This window comes from Cryptotermes secundus, unplaced genomic scaffold (genome assembly GCF_002891405.2).
Source record: "Cryptotermes secundus unplaced genomic scaffold, Csec_1.0 scaffold873, whole genome shotgun sequence".
Lineage (NCBI taxonomy): Eukaryota > Metazoa > Arthropoda > Insecta > Blattodea > Kalotermitidae > Cryptotermes > Cryptotermes secundus.
Genome location: NW_019739229.1, coordinates 1,689,685 through 1,712,994, shown reverse-complemented (window position 1 = coordinate 1,712,994; position 23,310 = coordinate 1,689,685). Strand labels below are relative to the sequence as shown.

The 23,310-nt window shown below is 41.3% G+C and overlaps 1 protein-coding gene and 1 long non-coding RNA gene across 3 annotated transcripts in view; both read right to left on the bottom strand.

The window, feature by feature from the left end:
- LOC117282901 overlaps positions 1 to 23,310 on the bottom strand; it is a 442,344-nt gene that overhangs the window by 177,062 nt on the left and 241,972 nt on the right. The gene's annotated exons all lie outside the window — the stretch shown is intronic.
- LOC111871794 lies at positions 11,454 to 15,183 on the bottom strand. Its single transcript, XM_023865138.2, has 2 exons — positions 14,726 to 15,183; positions 11,454 to 11,974 (listed from the first exon to the last, which is right to left on the bottom strand). Exons 1-2 carry the CDS (start codon positions 15,101 to 15,103, stop codon positions 11,603 to 11,605), a joined length of 750 nt encoding a protein of 249 aa, XP_023720906.1. The 5' UTR covers positions 15,104 to 15,183; the 3' UTR covers positions 11,454 to 11,602.

Sequence of the window (23,310 nt, the reverse complement as noted above, 5' to 3'; positions counted from 1 at the left end):
GTTAGAGGCTGAGTCGACTCCAGGGTCACTGTGCAGCTGGAAGGATTAGGAAAATTGAATAAAATCCACCTCATCGGGATTCGATCCCGCCACCTTCCGGCTTATAGCATAGTGCCTCAACCAACTACGCTACAGAGTGCCCCTATTGGTAACNCAGGCCGTGGAGGCCCATAGGGTTGTGATACGTTGAAGCTCCCACATTTTCTAGACAATCGGCTCACAGATGGCGGTGAGGCTGTCACCCTTACGCGCCGGCCGTCCTTTACCTCCCAGGAAGATTCCTGATATTCATTTCAGTTAGAGGCTGAGTCGACTCCAGGGTCACTGTGCAGCTGGAAGGATTAGGAAAATTGAATAAAATCCACCTCATCGGGATTCGATCCCGCCACCTTCCGGCTTATAGCAGAGTGCCCCTATTGGTAAAACCTAATCTCCACAATTCATAAATCACCACAACTGCTAAGCTTTTCCAGACTTCTGTGTCTTTAGCAGCCATTCGCTTCTAACGGTGAAGACTCTTCAGCTTCACAGAACTGACCCTCAACTGACTAAAAGTCAAAGTCAGAGTTACTTTACGACTGGTCGTTTACCGCCAATCAGTTTGTCTTGGTGTCATGGCGCTTGAGACTCACAACCAGAGAGATTTATTTTCTTTTTGGACTGAACCCTAGCTCTCATAGTCCTCGTGTAACATCCTTACTGACAAGAAGATGAGTCTGTTTCTTATGAATATGCTTGGCTTTTAGTCAAGTGTACGTAACGCAAACATAGCCTGTTATTGAAAAAATAGTTCTTTAACACTATACAAAAATCCGTTGTGTGCCACGGTAACAATGCATAAAGCAAACCTTATATATAGTATTAGATATTCGGTTGAGACATATTGGCATGTTCGGTCATGTGAAGGATATTTGCACTTTCATCTAATTACTGAATATTGTTATTGACCCTAAATTTATTCATATATCTAGAATAATATTTTGGTTTATTTGACGTCAGCTCATTTTTGAAAAACAAACCCATTCCACTAAAATTATCTGTTTTCGGCGAAAGTATAATTAATGCAATTAGTCACACAAAGCTTGTAATTTAAATCGTCGACCGGACTACATTTATTGCATTTGGGGCCATTCTGGAACTAAATTCAACTTTCTGCATATTTCATTTCTATTAATTGACGCTAGTGATAGTGGAACTCAAACCTCACAATACCACGATACAATGACCCGTCATTAGTTCCGAAAAAAGTTTTGTTCACAATTACAATTAATATTTCCTGGCTCCAGTAATCATGAGTCTGTGGTGATATTTACTGCACGCAACTGCCATAATGACTACATAAAAACTGCTTTCACCCACTACAGTAATGAACAACAACTGGGAGTTCGATGGATGTTGATATACAGGGTGAATCGTATAGAACCGGCCCGATGAATTTGCTAATAATTCCTCAGGTGATGCATATAACCGCTCACAATTACGACATAATAATCCGTGGGTCGTGCTGAGTCGAATGGTGTGCGCATGATCCGGCAAGTGGCAGCCCTTATGCTGCAAGGTCAAGGACAATCCCGAAACGTGTCTGCAGTGCGCAGGCGACATTCATGGAGTACATTGTTGGACAGTGATTGTTTCTAGTGCCTACGTGAAAACGGCGGACACTTTCAACACCTGCTCTGATCACGGCACACAATCCAAGATAAGATATGTGTAAATTACTTTAATATCTGTATGGTATATTTTATATTACACCTCATTTCTTCGGGCCGGTTCTATATGAATCATCCTGTATTTCTCTTTGTCACAGCTCCAGTCTATCTCTGGGGCTAATTGGCTATACGAAAAATTTAACTTATATGGGAGAAGTGTCTGCCTCAAATATCTTCTCTGGCACGACCTGTTCTGACAGGTTATCTGCTGATTTCTTTCGTGTTCTCAGAAAATTTCTGAAAATAAGAAATAAGAAACGGCCTCTCTTTCCCACATCCTTTCTAATTCATTCTTTGCTGTCACCCAATCATTCGAAATTGTACAGTCTGAGTTACTAACATCGTCGTTAAACGGACTAATGTGGCGTATTTCCTTCAAGCAAGAACTGTGGAGGCAGAGAAACAGCCATTGCTAGGTAATGCCCGCACCAAAACAATAAAGCAGATGTTAGGATACGTGACACGTACGGCAGTTGCTGTGGAGCAGTTCGGTAAGAACGTACGCGGTGATGCCAACAAACAAGAGAAACGGCGTTGGTGTGTAAACTTTCACTAATAATATAGAGTTGACCACGGGCATATTGTCCGGTGGACCTCCTGAAATTTGTCTCTCAAATGGCTCTAGCATAGCCACACCTATAGTACTTAATAGGTGACTTCTAATCGTTAGCAAGAGTTCACTACACCTGTCGCCACTGCTGTTTCGGAGTTGCCAAGCGAGACTTGCCACACGTTGGGAAACTGTGTTTGGTTACCAAATTTCGTAGATTGCGAGAGCTCGACGGGGCGCCTCAAGAGCCCCAGAGTTTGACATCTCCCTTCGTTAAGCCTTAAGAGCATACCACTTCTCATACACACTTGCCCCCTCCTCCCCAACCTTCGTCTTCTTATTCTTCCGTTTTCTCACCTTCACGTTTTTTCATTGTCTGATAAGAATCATCATGAACAGTGCAAACCTCGATTGGAGGAAGGAGAAAACTCCAATAAATTTAAAAGAGGGATATTTGAGTTAGGTGGCAATTTAAAACAAAGTTCCTGAAGTAAGTAATGCGAAGGGCCGCGCCATAGCTCAAGCAGTTCCCACCGCGGCTGCCCGGGTTCGTGGACAAAGTGACTCTGGGGCAGGTTTTCTCCAAGTACTTCGGTTTCCCCTGCCAATCTTCATTTCACTAATTGCTCCACAATCACCCTCACCTGCCATCTGGGGCTGGTACAATAGGCCAGAAGTGGCCGCAGTACAAGGGACTTAGTCCCACCCCACTAGCAATAAAAATAACGCGAATAACTTTGTGCTGAATGACGAGGTTTCTATTTGATGCAGGAAAGCCATATTTATGTATCTTCGACCAGAACCGCATATTGTGGAAGCTACTCTTGCGAATGAGGGTTCAGTTGTATGTTTTCCAATGGGGATCGGATGTTTGGGTATGGAAATGTTTTTATGTGGCATGATTACTTTGCATTTACACTCCAAAGCGTCCTGCATGTCATTAAATTGGCCCATTCCCACTCTATCTATCCTTAAATAAAAGCAACGGGTAACAATTAGTCAACAAAATACTTTCATTTTGGTTAGTCTAAACCTCGTTTCCAGTATTAGCCAGAACTGAAACGGCAGGAAAATGCGGTGTGCCAGGCAATCAAGGGGAACAAATCAAATCGCTAATTACAGTGACTCACAATAGAGGCGCCACCTCGCTAGCTAATAACAACTGGATTGAGTACATAGCCGAACCGAAAGCGCCGTTACGTGTCAAATCGCTTTCCCCGTTCTTGAATTACTAATCATAAGGTGCTCACACTCTGTAGAAATTTAGGCTAGGCATTCTTTTTTTTTCCTTGGCACTACAGCCCCAGTGGGCCTAGGCCTACCTCCACGAACTTCTCCGAGCGGTCTAAGGCATGTACTGTCTTCTCTCGCTTGGAAACCGGGATCGTGGGTTCGAATCCCACTAGGGCATGGATGTTTAATTTGTGTGTGTGCGTTTTCCTATGTTGGTGTACAGGTAGAGGCCTTGCGACGAGCTGATCACCCGCCCAAGGAGTCCTACCGAATGTGTAAGATCTAGAAAAACCGAAGTGAACAGAGAAGTTCATGGAGGTAGGCCTAGGCCCACTGGGGCTGTAGTGCCAAAGAGAAAAAAAAAGAATGAACAGAATTAGAAATTCAAACTCGGTAATTTCACCCCATATTATCAGGATTATTAAATTTGGGACGAAAAGTGGCGCCATGCAAGTAAGTGTTATTAATGACAAAATTAAAAATATGTGCGAAGTTAATTCGTGAAACCTCGAGAGAATAATAAGTATACGTGAAGGAAAAAAAATATGTCGGATGAGAGTAAAACCATACTTCTGCACAATTACATGCAGTAGCAGGGCTACTGAACTGAAACTTGGGATCTGATTGTCTCTCGACAGTGAACAGGATATACGTGTATATTCTCCGGTGGGACGACTTAACGTAGTCAATAAACAAGAGAGTCCGCTCTTTCTTTACATCTGTTGTTCTTCTACAGAAGTCTCTCGCTTACAGCTAGGACTACTTTAATCCAATCCCATCAATATTCAGGAATTTTCACGGAATATCTCTATCAGCCATAAAGCTGAAAAGTCTCTGTGTAAAACCAAATGGTAAAAAATACTATTATTGCAAATCAAGTTTAAACAAAGTAAACACATCACGAAATCGGCCATGCAAAATTGTGTGCTCAGAGAAATTAACAGTATCTTTAAAATAAGAGTGAATATACGGTTCTCACAATATACGCCTTATACAAAGTATAAAATCAAGTAAAAATATTGATTTTTCTTTTTATTTTCTTAATTCGCTTAGTGGGGAGTGGAGTCCAACTGGGTCCACTTGGCACAGGGGCCACTGATTGGCCTATTGTAGCCTACTCAGGGTGAGTATGATGATGGAGAACTTGGTGGAATGAAGATTGGCAGGGGAAACCGAAGTACTCGGAGAAAACCTGCCCCAGCGCCAATTTCTCCACCACAAATCCCATTTGACCAGACCCGGGATCAAAGCTTGGCCGCCGAGGTGGGAAGCCAGGGACTAACGGCTTGAGCTATGGTGCGGCCATTGACTGACTTACTATTTAACTCCATGGAGCTGAGCCCTTCCTGAAAAGCCGCCAGTCGCTAAGCTACTGAAGAACTTCCCAATATCTCATGCAAACCGAAGGCTCATTGCCGTGTTCACAAGTGGCCTCCACTGATGTCTACCCTGAAGCAGATTATTTCAGTCCATACAACCACATCCTCTTTTGTAATATCCATTTTGGCCTATTTTACTTATTTTGCAAAAATAAAATAAAAAGACTTCTCAGATCACTTTGCTGTCTGTGTATCCCTACGAAATCCTGAAAGTCTATAATTTCTATGCAACGGCTCTGTAAACACGTTCCCGCGGCAATGTATACACACGCTGAACAGATCGTTTTATATGCGGCCCGTGTCTTACTAGATGGAAGTACGCTATTACTTTTCCCCACAAATCTTTATATCATGCCACCTACGGCTAGGTCTTCCTATTGGGCTCTTTCTTTCCGACTTCACCACAAAATCCTATATTTTCCATGCGTTCTGCGTGCCCTGCCCATATCATCCTCCTTTACTTGATAATTTTAATTATATTTGGCCAGTAACACGATTTATAATATTCATTATGCAGTTTCCTCCGGCCTCCTAACATTTCACCTCTCTTCGGTCCAAATACTCCCCTCAGGACCCTGTTCTCACACACCTTCAGTCTGTGTCCCTCCCTTAACATCAGAGACTCACACAGAACTACAGAATATAAATACTGACTATTCAAAATATTATTCACCCAGCTAGAGAGAACATTTTGCTATAATTTGCAACATAAATATCTGGAAAATGTCTCAGTTAAATGTATTCGCCCTCTGTGAACTGCAACAACGTGTCATGAAAATCTGATATCTCACATTGCGGCCACAGGTGTAGCGACTTAATGTGATACTACGGTTTCACGCGCCATTACTTAATTTAATATTCAGCCTATATGGGCCATGAATTTTTATAACATCATCATGACTTAATATAATATTCCGCCTTCATACGCAGCGGTTCAATCTAATATACAGGCAACGTTAGTTGCGTTTTAACGTACTGTAACGTGGATGGCCAGAGCGTTTCTAGGCAACGACCTGTAAACCAACGTAAAATAACTAAATGAGTTTATGCAACCCGCTTCTAGGTAACAGTCCAGTAAACAGACTTCCTCGAAGCGCAATGACGTCACACTGCAACAGTACCAGCTATCACGTGACTGGCTTTCTGTAGGGTCCGTGCCGCGACCGTTGCTATGCAATCTTTGATGAACACTTTTCAACAATATTGGCTGTTTTCTGTGCGTGATCGGTGCGGAAATTATGTAACGACACTTAGAGACGGAACAGATTTCAGTATTTCAGAGTATTTGAGAGTGTTTTAAGTGACAGCCTCGGGAAGTTCGTAGTAGACCTGTGATGATTTAAAGCGGGATTTGAATACCTTAATTATGTGTAATTTTTGGAGTGATTTGAAGCGTTAAATTCTGTGTTGAGGTACGTCACCCGGAGAGGACTAAGATGTGCGTGCAACAGTGAATTTTGGAGTGTGTTAAGTCAGCGATATCGCTGTAAATGAAGTGTAATTAAAGGAGGTTGTAACAAAGTTCCTAATAAATCCAATCATCAGAACTAGAACCCGTCACTCGTCACGCGTACCATACTATACGTGACAATTTGGTGCCAGAAGTGGTTATGTGTCGCGATGTTATTCTATCTTCCGTCTACACGTTTCATGGTTTAATCTAATATTCCAGCTACATGTCTTAACCTGATGTTCAGACTATCTGTGTCGCAATTCAACCTGAAATTCCGGATATGTGAGATTTTACACACTTTATTATTGCAATATGTGTCCCGATTCAATCTAATGTTTGACTGAATGCATATCCATTCAATCTAAAACTCTAACTGCATGCATTGCAATTCAATCCAATATTCCGACTACATGCGCCATGACTTAATTTTTTGTTCTGGTTGCATGTTTCGTGACTAAACTTTATATTCGAGCTATGCGTCGCAAGTTTATGTAACATTTCGGTTACACGTGTCGGGGTTTAATATATTCTTGCAGCAACTTTTATCATGACGTAATGTAATATTCCGGGGTACGTACGAGTACGGTACGTTGCACAAAACACAACGGAATGAAATACACAAAAAAACAACCACTAAAACACAGTGCGCAAGGAGAAAAAATGTACACTAGAATTCGGGATTAAATTATGAAATTAAAAAAAAAATTACGCCAGTGTATAAAGTGCAGCATTTTCAACAAAACAATTGTAAGGAACCTGATGATGGTCGTGTAGACCAAAATACGTTGTGAAAAAATAAAGTGAGAGAATTGTTTAATAATTAAAAATTAAAAATGAAATTTCGAATTTCAAGTCTTGCACGTAAGACGGGAGGGAACACGTGGAAACAAGGCAGTGCAACAGGATTTTGAAACACGCATCTGAAAATATTCTAGCTACGTGTCTCTTCTATGTCTTCACTAGCCGTTGAATGGTAACGGATTGCAAAAATACCCTCTTCTGCTCACGCCTTTAATGTCCGGCGTCTACCCCAAAACTAACTTAATTCTAGTCGGTCGGTCGGTCAAATTGCTGCCTGCCTTCACCAGCACAGTTATCCCTGGCTTCAGTCTCTTTGAGATCTATGACGAGGAATTTCATTCTCTCCTAGACATGCTCGTGTTTACAAGAGTCTCATAAGAGGGGCCAGTCTCTCTATGTAGGCGCTGCGTTTGCACCGTAGATTCAGCACGACTATATCCGCATTGTCAGGGCGTCCAGGTCACTATGGACTCTGTGCATCCTTTGTCACTGCACTATAAAATGTAAGATTTATGCAAGGTATACAGAGGTTTCCTGTGAACGCAGGTTGGCGCAGCATGTCATGCCTCTCTCATCTGCAACTCATTATGAAGCATCGAGTCGGACACAATAGAGAACACCGTGTCCAAAAATTCCTCTATTGTTGTTCTTATCCGTTGCGGAGAAAACAATTTTATCGAGTCATAAGCACCCAACGGATATTGCAAACACATCACAATACACGCAGCACCATCTAAAGTCTGTTGGCTGACAAGAACTGAGTTGTGGAACAAGGTTCTGAAACACCCTATTCCTGAAATCAGTACTATTTTATGAGTCCGATTTCTGAATGAGTAGACCTTAAAACTGAAGTGGAAAGAAATATTTGAAGAAAAATATGAAAGAAAGGAGGAAATATTTTGACATATTTCTGGATTTTCCTTATTAAGTATCAGAATTCAAAAACCGCGACTTTGGTCAACTGCTTATTTAGTTCAAACATAATAAACAGCGCCTGGTGAAATGTCTCACATGTAAGGGTAATGTAGCTTTAATTCCACATATAATTTATAGTCCTAGGAATCATTAATCAAGATATCGCAGTATAGCGACTGACTACCAGCTGGACAACGGAGGGGTCAGAATTAAAGGTCAAGGTATAGTCTAGTATTTTCTCTTTTCTAAGTCGTCCAGACCTGATTTGGTGTCCACCTTGATACCTTTCCAATGGGTGATGGGCGATTTTCTCCAGGGGTAAAGCGGTCTGGGCGTGAAGCTGATCAATCGCCTCCAACTCATGCCTAGGTCAAGAATTTGTGTATCGCTTAATTATTTAAGCCTAGGGGCAACTTTACTTTTTATTGTAAAGTTGTAGAAGCACAAAATTTGCTTTGCGTTTCACACTCCTTGGTAAAAGTGTTCAAGGGATAGAATGACAGCAAAAGGGAGGCTGCAAATGCAGAGCCCAAGGCGTTCACCAAGTCTCTATCGATTTCATGTCCGCTGACATTCTGCAAAAAGAGTTAGTCAAGGTTTCCGACTTCCCACCATCTGCGAGAGCAATTCAAAGGGGCAGAGGTCATCACGCTTTCAAATAAGGGCCAAACAACAGAAAATACGGAAGCGAATACAAGAGGGCTAATAAATTTGAAATCACAGATTGAGAATCAGAATGAATTAATGGTAGTATGTATGATACTTATGACAACCTCTGTGGTCTAGTGGTCAGAGTTCCTGGCTACAGATCTAGAGGTTCGGGTTCGATTCCCGGAGCTACCAGGTTTTCTGAGAAGAAGTGCGTCTGGAACAGGGTCCACTCAGCCTCGTGAGGATAACTGACGAGCTATTTCAAGGAAATAGCGGTTCCGTTCAAAAAAACCGAAATTAACGGCCGTGGAGATTCGTTGCGCTGACCATGTGACACCATCTATCCTCTAAATTTGGCACTAACTTCGCCGACAAGCGGCGGTCGCTCGGTCGGTATAGTTCGCTTGCGGACTCAAGCCAAGAGGAGAGTATTTTAACCTATAAAGAAAAATTGAGAAACAGACTTGAAAATTTTGCGTTGTGAGGAGTTTCAAAATTTCCAAAATTCATCGTTTTCTTTTATGACAGTAAAATAAAGGAGCGTGAGAGAGACGAGGAATGGGAAATTTGAAAGTTATATGCAGAATATTGTTAGAAGAGACCAAGAGGAATAGCCCACTCGGTAGACCCAGGCATTGATGAAGTGTGGACTCAATTAATTTCCTGTAGGATGGGCAGATCAGCGGGCTTTTGTGTAAGCGGTACTGGATTTTCTTGTTCCGTTAAGGTCAGGGAATTTATTGAGCACATAACCGACTGTTCGCTTTATAAGGAGCTACTTTTGCAGTTTCAATTTACTGAATTACTATGTTATATCTGACCGCATAATACCAGAGGTTAGCTAATTAACATTTTAAAACTTCCAAAGTTAAACAATTGTGTGTACTGAGGAAGAACAAAGAAAAATAGGATGTCAGATTAAAGTCAATGAACCCTAACTTCGATGTTGCAGAACTTCATGTCTGCAAATATTACGCAACTGCTCCTGTATCTATGTTATATGGTATGTCAGTATACACTACAATTAGAATTTTGTTTAAATTAGGGCGGCTATTTTCGTCCAAATATATAACTATCAACTCTTCAAGCAACTGTTTAATTAAATATCTATCTATCTATCTATCTATAGCTATATAGCCCTTTGTTGGACCTTGGCCGCTTTTTCAGATTCTTGATCTTTACACAGACGATAGGTCTCCTTGGATGGGTGATCAGCACGTCGCAAGGCCACTACCTACACAGGACAACATAAACACAGAATAAACGCATACAGACATCCATGCCTCGTGTCCGAATCGAACCCACGATTCTAGTGTTTGAGCGGGCGAAGACAGTTCATGCCTTAGACCGCGCAGCCACTGTGGTCGGCGTAAGCTACTACTAATGAAAAGAAAGACCTTCTGAAAAGAATGGCCAAACAGAAAAAAACAATATCTTCTGGGTTGTGACGCCATATGATTCAGTAGAATCTTATCGACTTTTTGGAGCAACGTATTTCTTCAGGACCAACAGTAAAATAAATGAGCAACCGACAGAAACAAGAAACAGAGGAAAAAACCATGACGCATTTCAGGCATACTGGACATCATGGGGCGTTATCACTTACAAACAAAAACACTTCTCAATACACTACTGTATCACTTCCTTCTACTCTCACACATATTATTTGTATTAATAATTATTAATACAATAATTTATTATAATTATTATTATTATTATTATATAATTAATATTATAATTATAATTTATTGTCACGTGTACGGGTAACTACAGGCGGGATTTTGATTGAAGCCTCAATTTACTGACCACTTACAGTCCCTAACTACAAATATAACACTATCGCTAAATTACACGCTTTAAAAATCACCAGAACACAAGCTAAGGCTTCGCAGTCTGCTTTCATTTATCGTTTCCCTATGGCTTAGGCCGCTGCTTAGTAACGGTTGTTGTATAGTCACTTACTTCGCGGTTGTTGCCTAGCAACGGATCTACATGCCACAGTATTATTCAAAAGACCAAATCGAAGTCGTTAATAGATTACGAGACAGCACAGCTTTCAGGAAACTTGAGAAACTACTAAAGATGACGAAACTACATGAGCAAACGCGCGAGAAGGAAAACCCGTGGACGTCGTGAGAGAGAAATATGCAAGACACAGTTTCCTTGGAGATAACGTGCTTGACTGGTGTGCAGTTCATATGCAAATTGATAACCTCTAAACACATTGCACAATATAATATCCGAGTTGCAGTTATCTTTGCTAATTCAAAAGTTATTTGAACCGTGACACTAATACTCGTAAACTACCATTATGTGTGTCTATAATGAGTAATAGCAATTTCAATATGAAAAGGATGACTAACTTATTAAAAATGATTACTTGTGCCAACACGAAGTACCGTATGCATTACGCAACGTACATACTTAGAGTATAATTACGAAACTGGCCTTCACGAGAGCTAACAGAACCTTGAAACTTGAAGATTGAGTGAGGTTATGAGTGTCAACATTAAAATATATTCTTTCTTTGCTATAACTTCACAAACATGGCAAGCAAAATCGGGAATGCCGCTATGAGTGCCACATGATGTAGCAACAAAAAGTGAGGAGGTGCTAACATGATTACACTGTACACTCACGCTAAACGTGTATCGCATTCCTGAATAACCTTGCTTATGTGGGACTTGAGGTGAATATCCATATAAAAATTAATGGAAAAACAATGACTTTCGCTCCTTACGTCACCACTAACACAAAAAAGCCACATTTTCAACTTTTTTATTGCTGCCACTTCTGACTAACGCCCATTGGAATTTCCCAGTGTGTTCCGTAACCAGTCCCTTGATTTCATGCAACCAGTTTCTCTCTATAACTACGAGCATGCGCATCAACAAGGCTAACGATACAGACACTAATCGAGTCGCATTGCCATGATTTTCAAAGTCTTGGGTACACTGATAGGATAAACTTCTTTTCCATCTTCCGTCTTGAAGATGCTGTAAGGAAGTTGTGCTAAAAGTTGCATGCCTGCTTTCTCTGCAGACTTCTGTCCTTGGACAGTGGAAAAGAAGGTCATAGTGACCTTCAATCCCAACGCCTTGCCGAGACTCCTCCTCGTTCTTAGAATCTCCACTCCTAGGCCTTGGCCCCTGTAATGTGGGTGAACGACAAGTCCGAAGGCTCCGAGAAACTCCGTCACTCCGTACAGCTTGAATATGTTCACATAGTTGCACACGAACACCATCCCATCTCGTGCCATTGCCTTCATCGCGGTGCCTCTGAACTGCAACATGGGGAGAGAGCCTTCAGAGTTCTGGGGTTTCCACAGTTAGCATTCTGACTCACTCCCATAGGCGGAAACGGACGTTTCTGAATATCCTGATACTTCCATTTCTGACCTGAATTGAGTGGAATAAGGTGTCAGGTTGCGTACATAAAGGTATGCGAGGTAGGCTGTCGTTGAAAGCCTCTGGGGAAATGAAGGCTTCGTCGGCCTATCCATCCTCACCTTCCTTTTTGAAACTTCCCGACTCATCACGCCCATCCTTCAAACTTAACAATGGACGCAGCAGGCTCCTTCAAAACGTCGGTCTCCGCTTACAAGACTTACCCAGAAGGCCACAATCTTAAACGTTTAGGGCATTTAATTCGGAATAGTGACTGCAGAATTTCAGAACAAGTTTTTCATAAAGAAAATTTAAGCAAAAAACGGGAGGTAACGGAAGGGAAAGATATAGAGAATTGAATAATGAGAAGCTCCGTAATATTTATATTCCATAGAGTGTTATTAGAGGAAAGAGAATACCTGAGAAACCTAGGTATAGATGGAAGAATATTAAAATTGATCATGAAGAAAGAGTAAGAAAGGACATGGACTGGATAAATGTGGCTTAAAACCGGGTGTAGTGGGGAGGGGCTTACACAGTCGCGATAACAGACTTGTCTTCTCAAATTTTTTGAATTTCTTTACTTTCTAAACAACGATTGACTTCTCAAGAATAATTTTTATTTATTTAGTTAGTTAGTTCTCCCAATTTAAATGATGGGACTGAGGAAAGCAACGCAGAATCCGAGTCAGTAAAGTTGGACCCTGAACATGGATCCTTCCTTGCTGAACCTTTCGAGACAGAGTGGTCACAATATAAAATTAAAATGCATTATTGCATACTCATTGTACCTTACTACACTTCAATAAAACTTACTGCACCTTGTTATAACCTCATTAAGCTTCTTTTGATTGCGACTTCGTGACGTGTCTTGGAAGGGTGTGAACTTCACATTTTCGTGGGAAGACGCGGGTACATACCGGAAAGAAGCTACGGCACAGCGTGTAGCAGGTAATGTTGCATATTTTATGCGAGATATAACCGGTTCTAATCTCAGCTGGATTAACGATCATTCTGCTTAAATGTATGCACTGTTTTCTGCTGCCTTCCTAGAAGAAAATAGAGAGAGAAGCATCCAACGTCTTCCCAGTACGTACTCTCAACGCATTACTAAATTTCCATATAACGGAAACAGAGTTGTGAACTTGTCTAGGGGTCCATGAAAGGGAAGGACGTTTCTACGAAGCACTGAGGCATCATTTCGGAAAGATGGGAAAAATATCTCATGCCGGACACTGTCAATTGCGTAGGGTGCATGAAAGGTTTCGGAAGCTGAATCTATTGCCATCATCATGTGTAAGGACGAGAGAAAATATCCTACTGACCTAGACATTTTGTAAGATTCTAATATCCGTCACTTGATTGGCACATTCTTCCAGCGAATTCCCATGATCATGGAAACGGAATCACTTCCCGAAACGTCAATTTGAAATATATCACAAACAATGGAGGATAGCCAGCATAATTTCTTAATAACGAAAATNGCAACGGATTTTAACACAGGAACTACAGGATGAATCGTATAGAACCGGCCCGATGAATTTGCTAATAATTCCGCAGGTGATGCATATAACCGTTCACAATTACGACATAATAATCCGTGGGCCGTGCTGAGTCCAATGGTGTGCGCATGATCCGGCAAGTGGCAGCCCTTATGCTGCAAGGTCAAGGGCAATGCCGAAATGTGTCTGCAGTGCCCAGGCGACAGTCATGGAGTTCACTGTTGAACAGCGAGTGTTTCTAGTGCCTACTTGAAAACGGCGGACACTTTCAACACCTGCTCTAATCACGGCACACAATCCAAGATAAGATATGTGTAAATTACTTTAATAGCTATATGGTTTATTTTATATTATAGCTCATTTCGTCGGACCGGTTCTATAAGAATCACTCTGTATTATATATAATGTCCGGGAAAAAAGTACACACGTTTTAAATCTTTTTGTCGAGAAAATCATCAGAGCTAGGAAGGTACAATCTTCACTGCATGAAACAGCTACTCAGAAAGGTTTTCCTCCATCTTTTCCATTTCGGTGCACTTTGACCTGAGGTCTCTTTGTTGCTTGCGCACTGTTTGTGCACTATTCAAATGACCTGGAACTGACGCATGCGCACATACATAGGTACAGTCACGTGTGCTCGATTATACAAATATTGTACGTAAAACAGTTTCGCTTTGAAGTGGCGAAAACCGTACTCATCCTGGTCTGTCAATTTTGTCAATAAAAGTGTTTAAATTGTATGCACTCATTCTCGGATACTCTATTTTATATGATCATATGATTAGTTGTGGCAGGGCATTATAGATAAACCACAGTATGGAAATGGCAAATGTAGTAAAGTTTTTGATAAGCCTGAAGAAGACAGTGAAAACAACCTCAGATATGAAGAAAGCAGTCTTCTGGAACTTGGCACCGTGTATATGTGGTGTTAACCGACGTTCCTCCTAAACGTCGGTTAACACCACATATACACGGTCAAATCCCAGAAGACTGCTTTCTTCATAGTCACCGCCGTGAAAGCCTCAAATCTTACAACCTCAGATATATAGGAAACTTTTAAGATTTCGAAACGATTTTATGTACAGAACACTTTACTCTGGACACCGACCTCTGTAAAAGCCCCCCCGTCTCTGTTGCTTTACTTACATCATCAGGTGAATATTTGTCCTGTATGCGACAGACATAGGTCATGTTTACACCAACGACTCGAGGACGAGCTGATCCGTCATCTGTGAGCGCTACCAAAGCGGCCTTTTGTCTTGACATATCTCTCCACAGATTTTTAAGTTCCTCCATAGAAATAGGGTCATCGATGATTTTCAACGCACTGAACATGACTTCATCCTTACAGAAACACGTAGACATTAGTTCTATGGCTTCCTCCAGATATTCCTCATCCAAATCTTGTATAATAAATTTTGGCTTTTTCCCATCTGACATCTGCAAGAGACCCTCGCATCTTCTCCAGACTGTCGGGACCTGAAGAGAATCCGGTCGTTTCCAGGTGCTCTTCTCTTCCGCCATGCTTCCCTGTCCACTGACGTTTGTTAACTGGCAGACAGCAACGTGCTTCGTGACCGTTCGTGACTTCCAGCAACACAAATTGCTGAAGCACGCAAGCATAGCGTAACCTGTTTCGTAATGAATAGTTCAAGGATTTGCAACCTCCCGGGCTTGTGTTCCGATATGTGGCAATGTTTCCTAGAATAATTATCTTGTTTATTCACTTGCACTGTCAGAAATTCAGACTTCTGAAGGTCGAATGATTTTATGACAAGTTAAGGAAGAATTGGAAAGGATACTGTCATGATATAGGGGTGTGACTCTAGACGGGGAATGAATTGGATATTGGATTTATTGACACAACTCCGAACTATAAGCAGTTACAGTACCACCGCTGATCTCCACACAGCTGTTGTCTTCCTGTGTGTTTCGAGATCTCTGCATAGCAACGGGTCTACACGTCATACTACTAACTCCTTGGAGTATAATAGTTGTTGAGAATGCAGCGGGTGCTAGGCAGAACGAAGCATTTTCCAGGATTCCCGTTGGTGTGATGTACAATGCATTTATTAACTTTTCATCTGTGTATCAACACAAATAAGTACTAAAGGCCCTGCATTTCTTACAAAATTTGTGCATGTCAGTTTTTTATGAACTGTAATTTTGGCGTGCAAATCCTACAAACAGAGGAATGCATATAGGACATTGGTGGGAAAGCCAGAAGGAAAGAGACCAATGGGAAAACCAAGGCGTAGGTTGGCGGACAATATTAAAATGGATCTTTGAGCGATAGGATGGGATGTTATGGATTGAATTGATCTGGCTCAGGATAGGGACAAGTGAAGGGCTCTTGTGAACATGGCAATGGACCTTCGGGTTCCAAAATATGCTGGGAAATTTTTGGCGGCTCCTCAAGAAGGGCTCAGCTCCATGATTAAGGAAGTAAGTATTTAATTCTATAAACAGTTAATTCGAATGTGAGAAACAATTTACGCCTGAAATATTCGCCCTATACGAGCGGTTTAATTTCACGAATGCAATATATCGCCGCTCTGTAATTTGCTATAATTTAAATTTTGAGTCATTCTGAGCATTTACCCTCAGGACCATTCCTGGTGCTCACTTCTGTTAGAGTTTGAGTCGACCCCAGGGCCGTAGTGTGGTTGGAAGCATTAGGTCAATTGAAAAATCCAATGACATGGGGAAACAAACCCGCGACCTTCCGGCTTGTAGCATAGTGTCTCAACCAATTACGCTACCGTGTACTCCCCGTTGAATACTTAGTCTTGAGATTTTAAAATTCATATCGAAAAACTAAGATCTTGTTTTTGGCTTGACTCTTAAATAACACTGAAATTCATTTCTGCAATTTTTACCCTAATGTTTGTACTAACCAATCATTCTGTACAGAGAAACCCATCAGGCGTTAAAACAAAAGCCTCAGAATTTTCTCTCAGATCACATGCTGCACCGGGGCTGTTATAAGCTCTGTAAATTCAGATGTTTTTAAGATTTATAATCTTGATGTGAAATATGTTTCGATTCTGCATACGTTTAGCGATGTAAGAATAAGATAATTGTGTTGGTTTGGTACTGTCACGGAGGCCACTCTGAAGACTGCGATCTTCCAGTTGGAATGCCTTGTAGAATGAGTGGGCCCCAAGTTTCTGCGTAGCATATCTCTTCCATCTTCACGGTTGATGAGTGTTCAGCTAGCCGCTTGCTTCTCATGCTTCCTGGCTTAGCTTACTATTCGATCTTGAAGATAGAGGCAATGTGTTCCTCTAAATTTGAACTCTCTTACGGCGTTGAAATTGTGAAGACCATATTTCTGAAGTTTAATCATTGGCACACACACTCTTACATATGGTTGTAACATAATAACCTTTGCATAAAAGCACGCGTGTTACAGTCACGTGTCAATCAGTAAAGCCTGCAGGATCTAAAAAAAATAACAACCTCCTTGTAGTTCCTGCAGTCTGAATTTCTGCGCACCTCCCGTAAAACTCGAAGCATGATTGACAGGAAGTTTCTTTNTTACAGTCACGTGTCAATCAGTAAAGCCTGCAGGATCTAAAAAAAACAACCTCCTTGTAGTTCCTGCAGTCTGAATTTCTGTGCACCTCCCGTAAAACTCGAAGCATGATTGACAGGAAGTTTCTTCGTCTTCATCATTAAGCCACGTACAGAAATGTAGTGTACATGATTTTGGAGAATAACTTTGTAATTATGTTGCATTTTGGAGGTTATTTCATGATACTAACTGTAGCTAGAACATATAACAGTGAATTCTGGGAAAACTGATGAGAAATTAGCTGGAAAGAATATGGAATCGTTCCCACAAAACTCTGTCAATCGAACCGGCGTCCCGGTGAATTTCGAAACCAGCATCTGAAGAATACCAAGGAAAATTACATACACGTTTCTCTCTTCTCCCATGTGTGTCACGTGACCTACGTTTTCATTCCCCTTGATTTCATCATCCTAATAATATATGATGAACACTATGGATCATGGGAGTCCTCATCGTTGTTTCCTTCTCAGCTTATTTTTAATTATTTTTTGAAGTCCGTATCCTATTTGATTTCAAAGATTAAAATATTGGTTTCTTTATACACGAATAAGAAATGAAAAGGAAAATATATGTCACTACATGACGTTGTTTGTAGAACAGAAAAGAAGTGAATTACTTAAAAGTACCACACATCACAATACACGTAAGTAAGTAAGTAAGTAAGTAAGTAAGGCCATGAAGGCCCATAGGGTTGTGAGACGTTGGGAGTCCCACGTTATCTAGACAATCGGGTCAAAGTTGGCTGTAAAGTAGTCAGCCCTGCCGTGCCAGGCCGTGCTTCACTCCCCAGGAAAATTATTTATTTAATTCCCGGTACTCATTTCTGTTAGAGGCTGAGTGAACCCCAAGGCCATGACCTCATCTGTATTTGAACCCGCGACCTTCCGACTTGTAGCATAGTGCCTTAACCACTACACTACCGCGTGACCTTGCAGAATACAATATATGTTATTGTCACGAATAACAAGGGTTAGTATGTATAACGTTAAGTTTCGGCTGACGAAGAAAACACCACCGACTCACTGATAATGGAAAGAGATGGTTACCACAATACAAATATAGACAAGTCAATATGTGTTCAGAGCAGAAGCCCAGTTACTACTCAAGTCAAAGTCTAAAACTACGGGTACTTAAAATTTATCGGACATCTTCATTAAGTTATAACTAAAACTGTTTCTCTGTTTAATGAAGCAATATGCAAATTCCTAACTTTCGGCTGTCGATGTAGGACAGACAGCTTCACTTTCTGGACTCTTTTGCACCGGATAAGGTTCGAAAGGAAGCTGGACGGTCCCAGACTGGGTTTGTCTGCTGTGAAGAAAGCCTAAATTTCTCCCGCCAGGAAACGAACTTTCTTCATGCGTAGTTCTCGCCAGTTATACAAATATCGTGTTTTATTCAGAGAGATCTCTGAAGAACGGGAAGTGGTTTGAAGGACAAAATAATGAAGTTCTTCCGTTTCAAATAAGTTGTTTCATTTTAAACAGAGCAGCAGAATAACGCGGTTCTCGTTCACAAAATTACACAAAATGCTCTCTTCACATATTTCCTATCTCAATACTCTGACGTTTCCTGCATGACACGACACGCTACCTCACGTGACATGAAGCTACTAAGTATCGGCTGTCCTTACGTTTCTGCATGTCTAAACCGCATACACAGTTCGTTTATTTTGATGTGCACTACAATCGGTGCGTAAAGGGAACAAAAATGTCAAAGTAAAAGGGCTCTTCGTGAACGTACACAAGGATTAGATTTTAATACCTGAGTCCTTTAGAGCTCGCGTTTTTTGAGCTTGCCATTTTTCCTGGGTCTTCCAGAATCCCATAGTCCCAAGGCGATATTGAAAACCTGTTTCTGTAAACGGCATCTGTCCATTATTTCCACCTTTGTAACTAGTTCTTTAGATATAATTTTAAGGCTTATATCAGACCGGTCAGACCGCCTCTGTGGTCTAGTGGTCAGATAACCACGCAACACCCTCTATACGCTAAAGTTGTCACTAACTTCGCCTACAAGCGGCGGTCACTCGGTTGGTATAGTTCGTTTGCGGTGTCAGGATTATAACGGTCCTCTTTCTCGCCTCCTCCTCTCAGCTTCTTGTTCTTCTTGTTCTTCTCCTTTAAGTCACCTTTTCCACAGTCCTTCTCACCTACCTTCTTGTTTCTACTTAAGGTTATCTTCTTGTACTAAATTTTTATCTCAGGGTTCGTTATTTAAATTTCTCAGGGTTAGTTGGTTTCTAAAGTTGTTGGATTCGGTAGAGCTGGTTCTCTTATCTCAGAGCCTTATACGGGCCACACTCAAAGAAACAAAAAAAGGAACAGACAAAGCACATTCACATTCAGAGGTATTCTTATTCCAAATTTTTAGTCACCGTTTAACACTTTACATTTGAGTACTTGTTGAGACACTTCTGCAACTAAACCACTTTTCAGGTTTAAACTTATTATTATCAACCTTGTTTTGGTCTAAGTGGTTAACATTTAAAAATTACTTCGACAACTTTTACGTTTACCTACTGCGGAGCCCGGTGTGTTACTGCCTTCGACAACTGATTTCCACTCGGACCTTCAAGTCATTGTTTCCTCGGCGTCTCTGCCTTGTCACACCCTTAAATTTTAGTGATTGGTTATATTCGAAAAATAGGGGTATCTTAATTAGATATTCCTCCACTCCGTTTAAAGCTTACAAGGGTTTAAGGATTTTTGACTCCAACGTATTTCGGTCAGAATTTGACAAATGCGAAGCGTGGCGTGGGACCATAAACCCTTCACTCTTTTTAAGTTATGGCATGCACAAACTGCCAAGTATTGAATTCACAAAGAATTCTTTAGCTATTCTCTAATGTAACTTTCCTCTAATAAACTTTTGACGGGTGTCTTCCTGTTTCTGTTGTAAGCGTGGGAAGACGCTAACTCTTACATACAAGAATGGACCTATGTCTCACTACACTTGTTCATTGCATTTCATTTTGAACAATTAAGATTTCAAATTAATAAAGTTGATTGCATTCAAATACGTTGTGTAGCAGTGGGACGGTTACAGGATTCTCGGGCTGTCCAATTGAGACACGTAAGTTAAATGCGAAGGGGCTGAAGTGGGACAAGTTTGCCTGTTCAGAGGCTTTAGGTGGCACCCCTGTCATTGGACTTTCCGTGCCTGTCTAACGGACTCAACTTATTACTAAAAAAAACTTGAAGATAAATCAAAATTACTCGAAATAAAAGAGTCGAATATTGGTAAAAGGCCAATCTAAAACAGACTAAATTCATGCTACTAGCAGTAGTAAGAAATGTCATACCATAACTACGACTGGGTCTACAAAGTACTTCGATCTACGAGTCACTGTGATCTATTTGGCAAAATAAACAATTGACAATATTAAAATGGAGAGATAGGATGGGATAGTATGGATTGAATTGATCTGGCTAAGGATAGGGCCCAGTGGAGGGCTCTTGTGAACACGGTAATAATCCTTCGGGTTCCTGAAAAAGCTGGGAAATTCTTGAGTAGCTGCAGATTTGGCTTCTCCTTAAGATGGGCTCAGCTCCATAAGTAAGTAAGTAAGTAGCTAAGGTGTCTTACTATGTCTGTCTAGCCAGTGCCTAAATAATTGGACGAATTTATTCATATGCAGTAATGAAGAGAATGTATAAGTATGTCATCGGCTGGTACCCCGAAGAATATGAATTACTAAAATATGGCATTGGTATAGGCCCCCTTTCTTGAAAACAACATGGCGATTCTCTCAACACCGGCTCTGACGATTTTTATTAAATTTAATAATTTATGGACAACATATCCTTAAATACAGCGGCACATTAACGACATATCCACTAGGGGTCCAAAAACAAATATTAAAGAGATAATTACTGGGTTTTTGGACTTTTCCATCGTCCGGTATTCTAGAGAATAGAAAGCACGACATTTCGGAACCTGGACCTGTTTCCGTCTTCAGGTCAAGGTGGGAGGAAACACCTACTCAGCTGAATACAATTAAGAAACACATCAGCTTTTTCTGAAAACGAAATGGTTGAAATGCCGTGTCTCATTTGTTCTTCTGCTTCTGTTAATTGCTTCTTGCTTCACTCTTCGACCCTGAAGATGGAGGCGAAATTCTCATCTGAAACTTTGGGTCCTTTCCAAGATACGACGTCTGTAATCATCACATTCACCTCCACGAAAACATGAATCATCACAATACGTCATTTTCAGAATGGTCATATGATGTTGATCCCAACGCACGAGTGCTGGGAGATGAGTGAGCAGATTCACGATAATCTGCAGTACGTGTAGACATATCTCAGTTTGAGGAAACTTGCATCAGCCGTGGCCGGCGCGTGGCAGATACAAGGAAGCTCGTCTCTCGGATTAAGCTGTTCGTCTTAATTCGCAAATGTTGTGCTCAGGGGACGGTGCAGCTGAAGGAGAACGAAGAGTATGAGAGGACACGAACGGAGCCATTCCGTTGCAGAGAGTACTGGTAATTGGTAGCCTTGCCATCACGTGATGAGCCCTACAGCGTCACCGCTACAGTTTCTTGCTCAATAACAGATTCATAAATTAAAATGACAAAACCATCGACATTAAGAAAACTCAACTGAACCATCAGGGCATATGAGTTGAATCGTGTTATTCTTTGAGCTTAAATATTTGAGCTACTATTCTGGAAATACTTCCTGCAAAATTACTGGACAAGAATACATCTAAGTGGATGGTACTCAGGCTTTTAATGACAAACATTTGGGCATATTCAAATGGATAATAATTTGTCTGTTTTTACGGAAACCAGAGGTGTACCGCTGTTTTTACAAAACCCATAATAGCGCTGTATCGTACGTCTCAACCTAGTCCGTATGCTCCAATTCAGAGCGATACATTAACACATTTATATCGTGAACAAACAGAACAATATTCACCTCGAACTTTCGTACATGTCCTCCTCGTTCTTGTTGATTTACTCATTTTAATAATATAAAGTGTCGAGTTCGAACGCCTCTGTAGTCTAGTGGTCAGAGTTCCGGGCTACAGATCCAGAGGTCCGGAGTTTGATTCCCGGTCCTACCACATTTTCTGAGAAGTAGTGGGTCTAGAACAGGGTCCACTCCATTTCGTGAGGATAATTGAGGAGCCACTTGAATGGAAAAGTAGCGGCTCCGGTCTAGAAACCGAGTTTAACAGCCTTGCGGATCCGTTGCGCTGACAACGTGACACACTCTATCCTATAAAGTTGGCACCAACTTCGCCGACAAGCGGCGATCGCTTGGTCGGTATAGTTCGCTTGCGGACTAAAGCCACGGAGTTTGTTGTAGCATTCTACTTCTCTGTCTCCATCCTTTTGTTTCTTCACCTCAACTTCTTAGCATTTTTTTCAAATATCCACAATTTATGCTCTAATGTAGTTAGTTAGTTAGTTAGTTAGTTAGTTAGTTATTGAAGAGGGTGGGTTTCCCCATGCACTTAGACTTGTATGGGTCCATTGTGCTTCCCTCTATGATTTCTACCAGTCTCTAAATCCTACCGGTACTGGTGCTTACCATCAGTCCCGCCCAGCCAGCGAGACCGGCTCTACTAGCTGAGAGGTGTCTATAATGCTTCCCCCATCTACCAGAGGTATTAGAGACTGCTATTGGGCGGGAAACGTCCGTAATTTGGCTCAGTGACCTCCTTTGAAGATATGAGGTTCTTTCACGTGCCGTAAAGCTACGACATGGGACCCACGGCTAAAAGTCCCTCCCGGAGGACTTGTTCCCTGAATTTTTCCGCCCTTAAAAATTCGACGACCTCCGCCGGGTATTTGAACCCGCGTACTACGAGTCATGAGGTGGGAACGTTTCCTCTAGACTACGGAGGCCGCTTATGCTCTAATGTATGTCATGTATTATTTTCAATATGTCTCTGACCTAACTATATGATCAACCTAATCGGCCAGAAACCTTGGAAGTGGAACCCGAAGAAGAAGTAGATACAGACGAGAAAGGACCATATATTTTACAAAGTGAGGTGGAAAACGCTATCAAGGAAATGAGGAAGGGAAAGGCTACAGGAGATGATGATGTACCTGGAGATGTGCTCAAGTTACTGGTAGAAGGTGGTTTGAAAACACTGACAAAACTAATGAACACCATATATGAAAGTGGAGAGTGGCCCA

Excerpts from the sequence above, each read along its gene's own strand:
- LOC111871794 (XM_023865138.2), bottom strand. The coding sequence starts at position 15,103 with ATGGCGGAAGAGAAGAGCACCTGGAAACGACCGGATTCTCTTCAGGTC. Across the intron at positions 11,975-14,725 it reads ACAAATATTCACCTGATGAT|TTCAGAGGCACCGCGATGAA; the intron begins GTAAGTAAAGCA and ends CCCATGTTGCAG.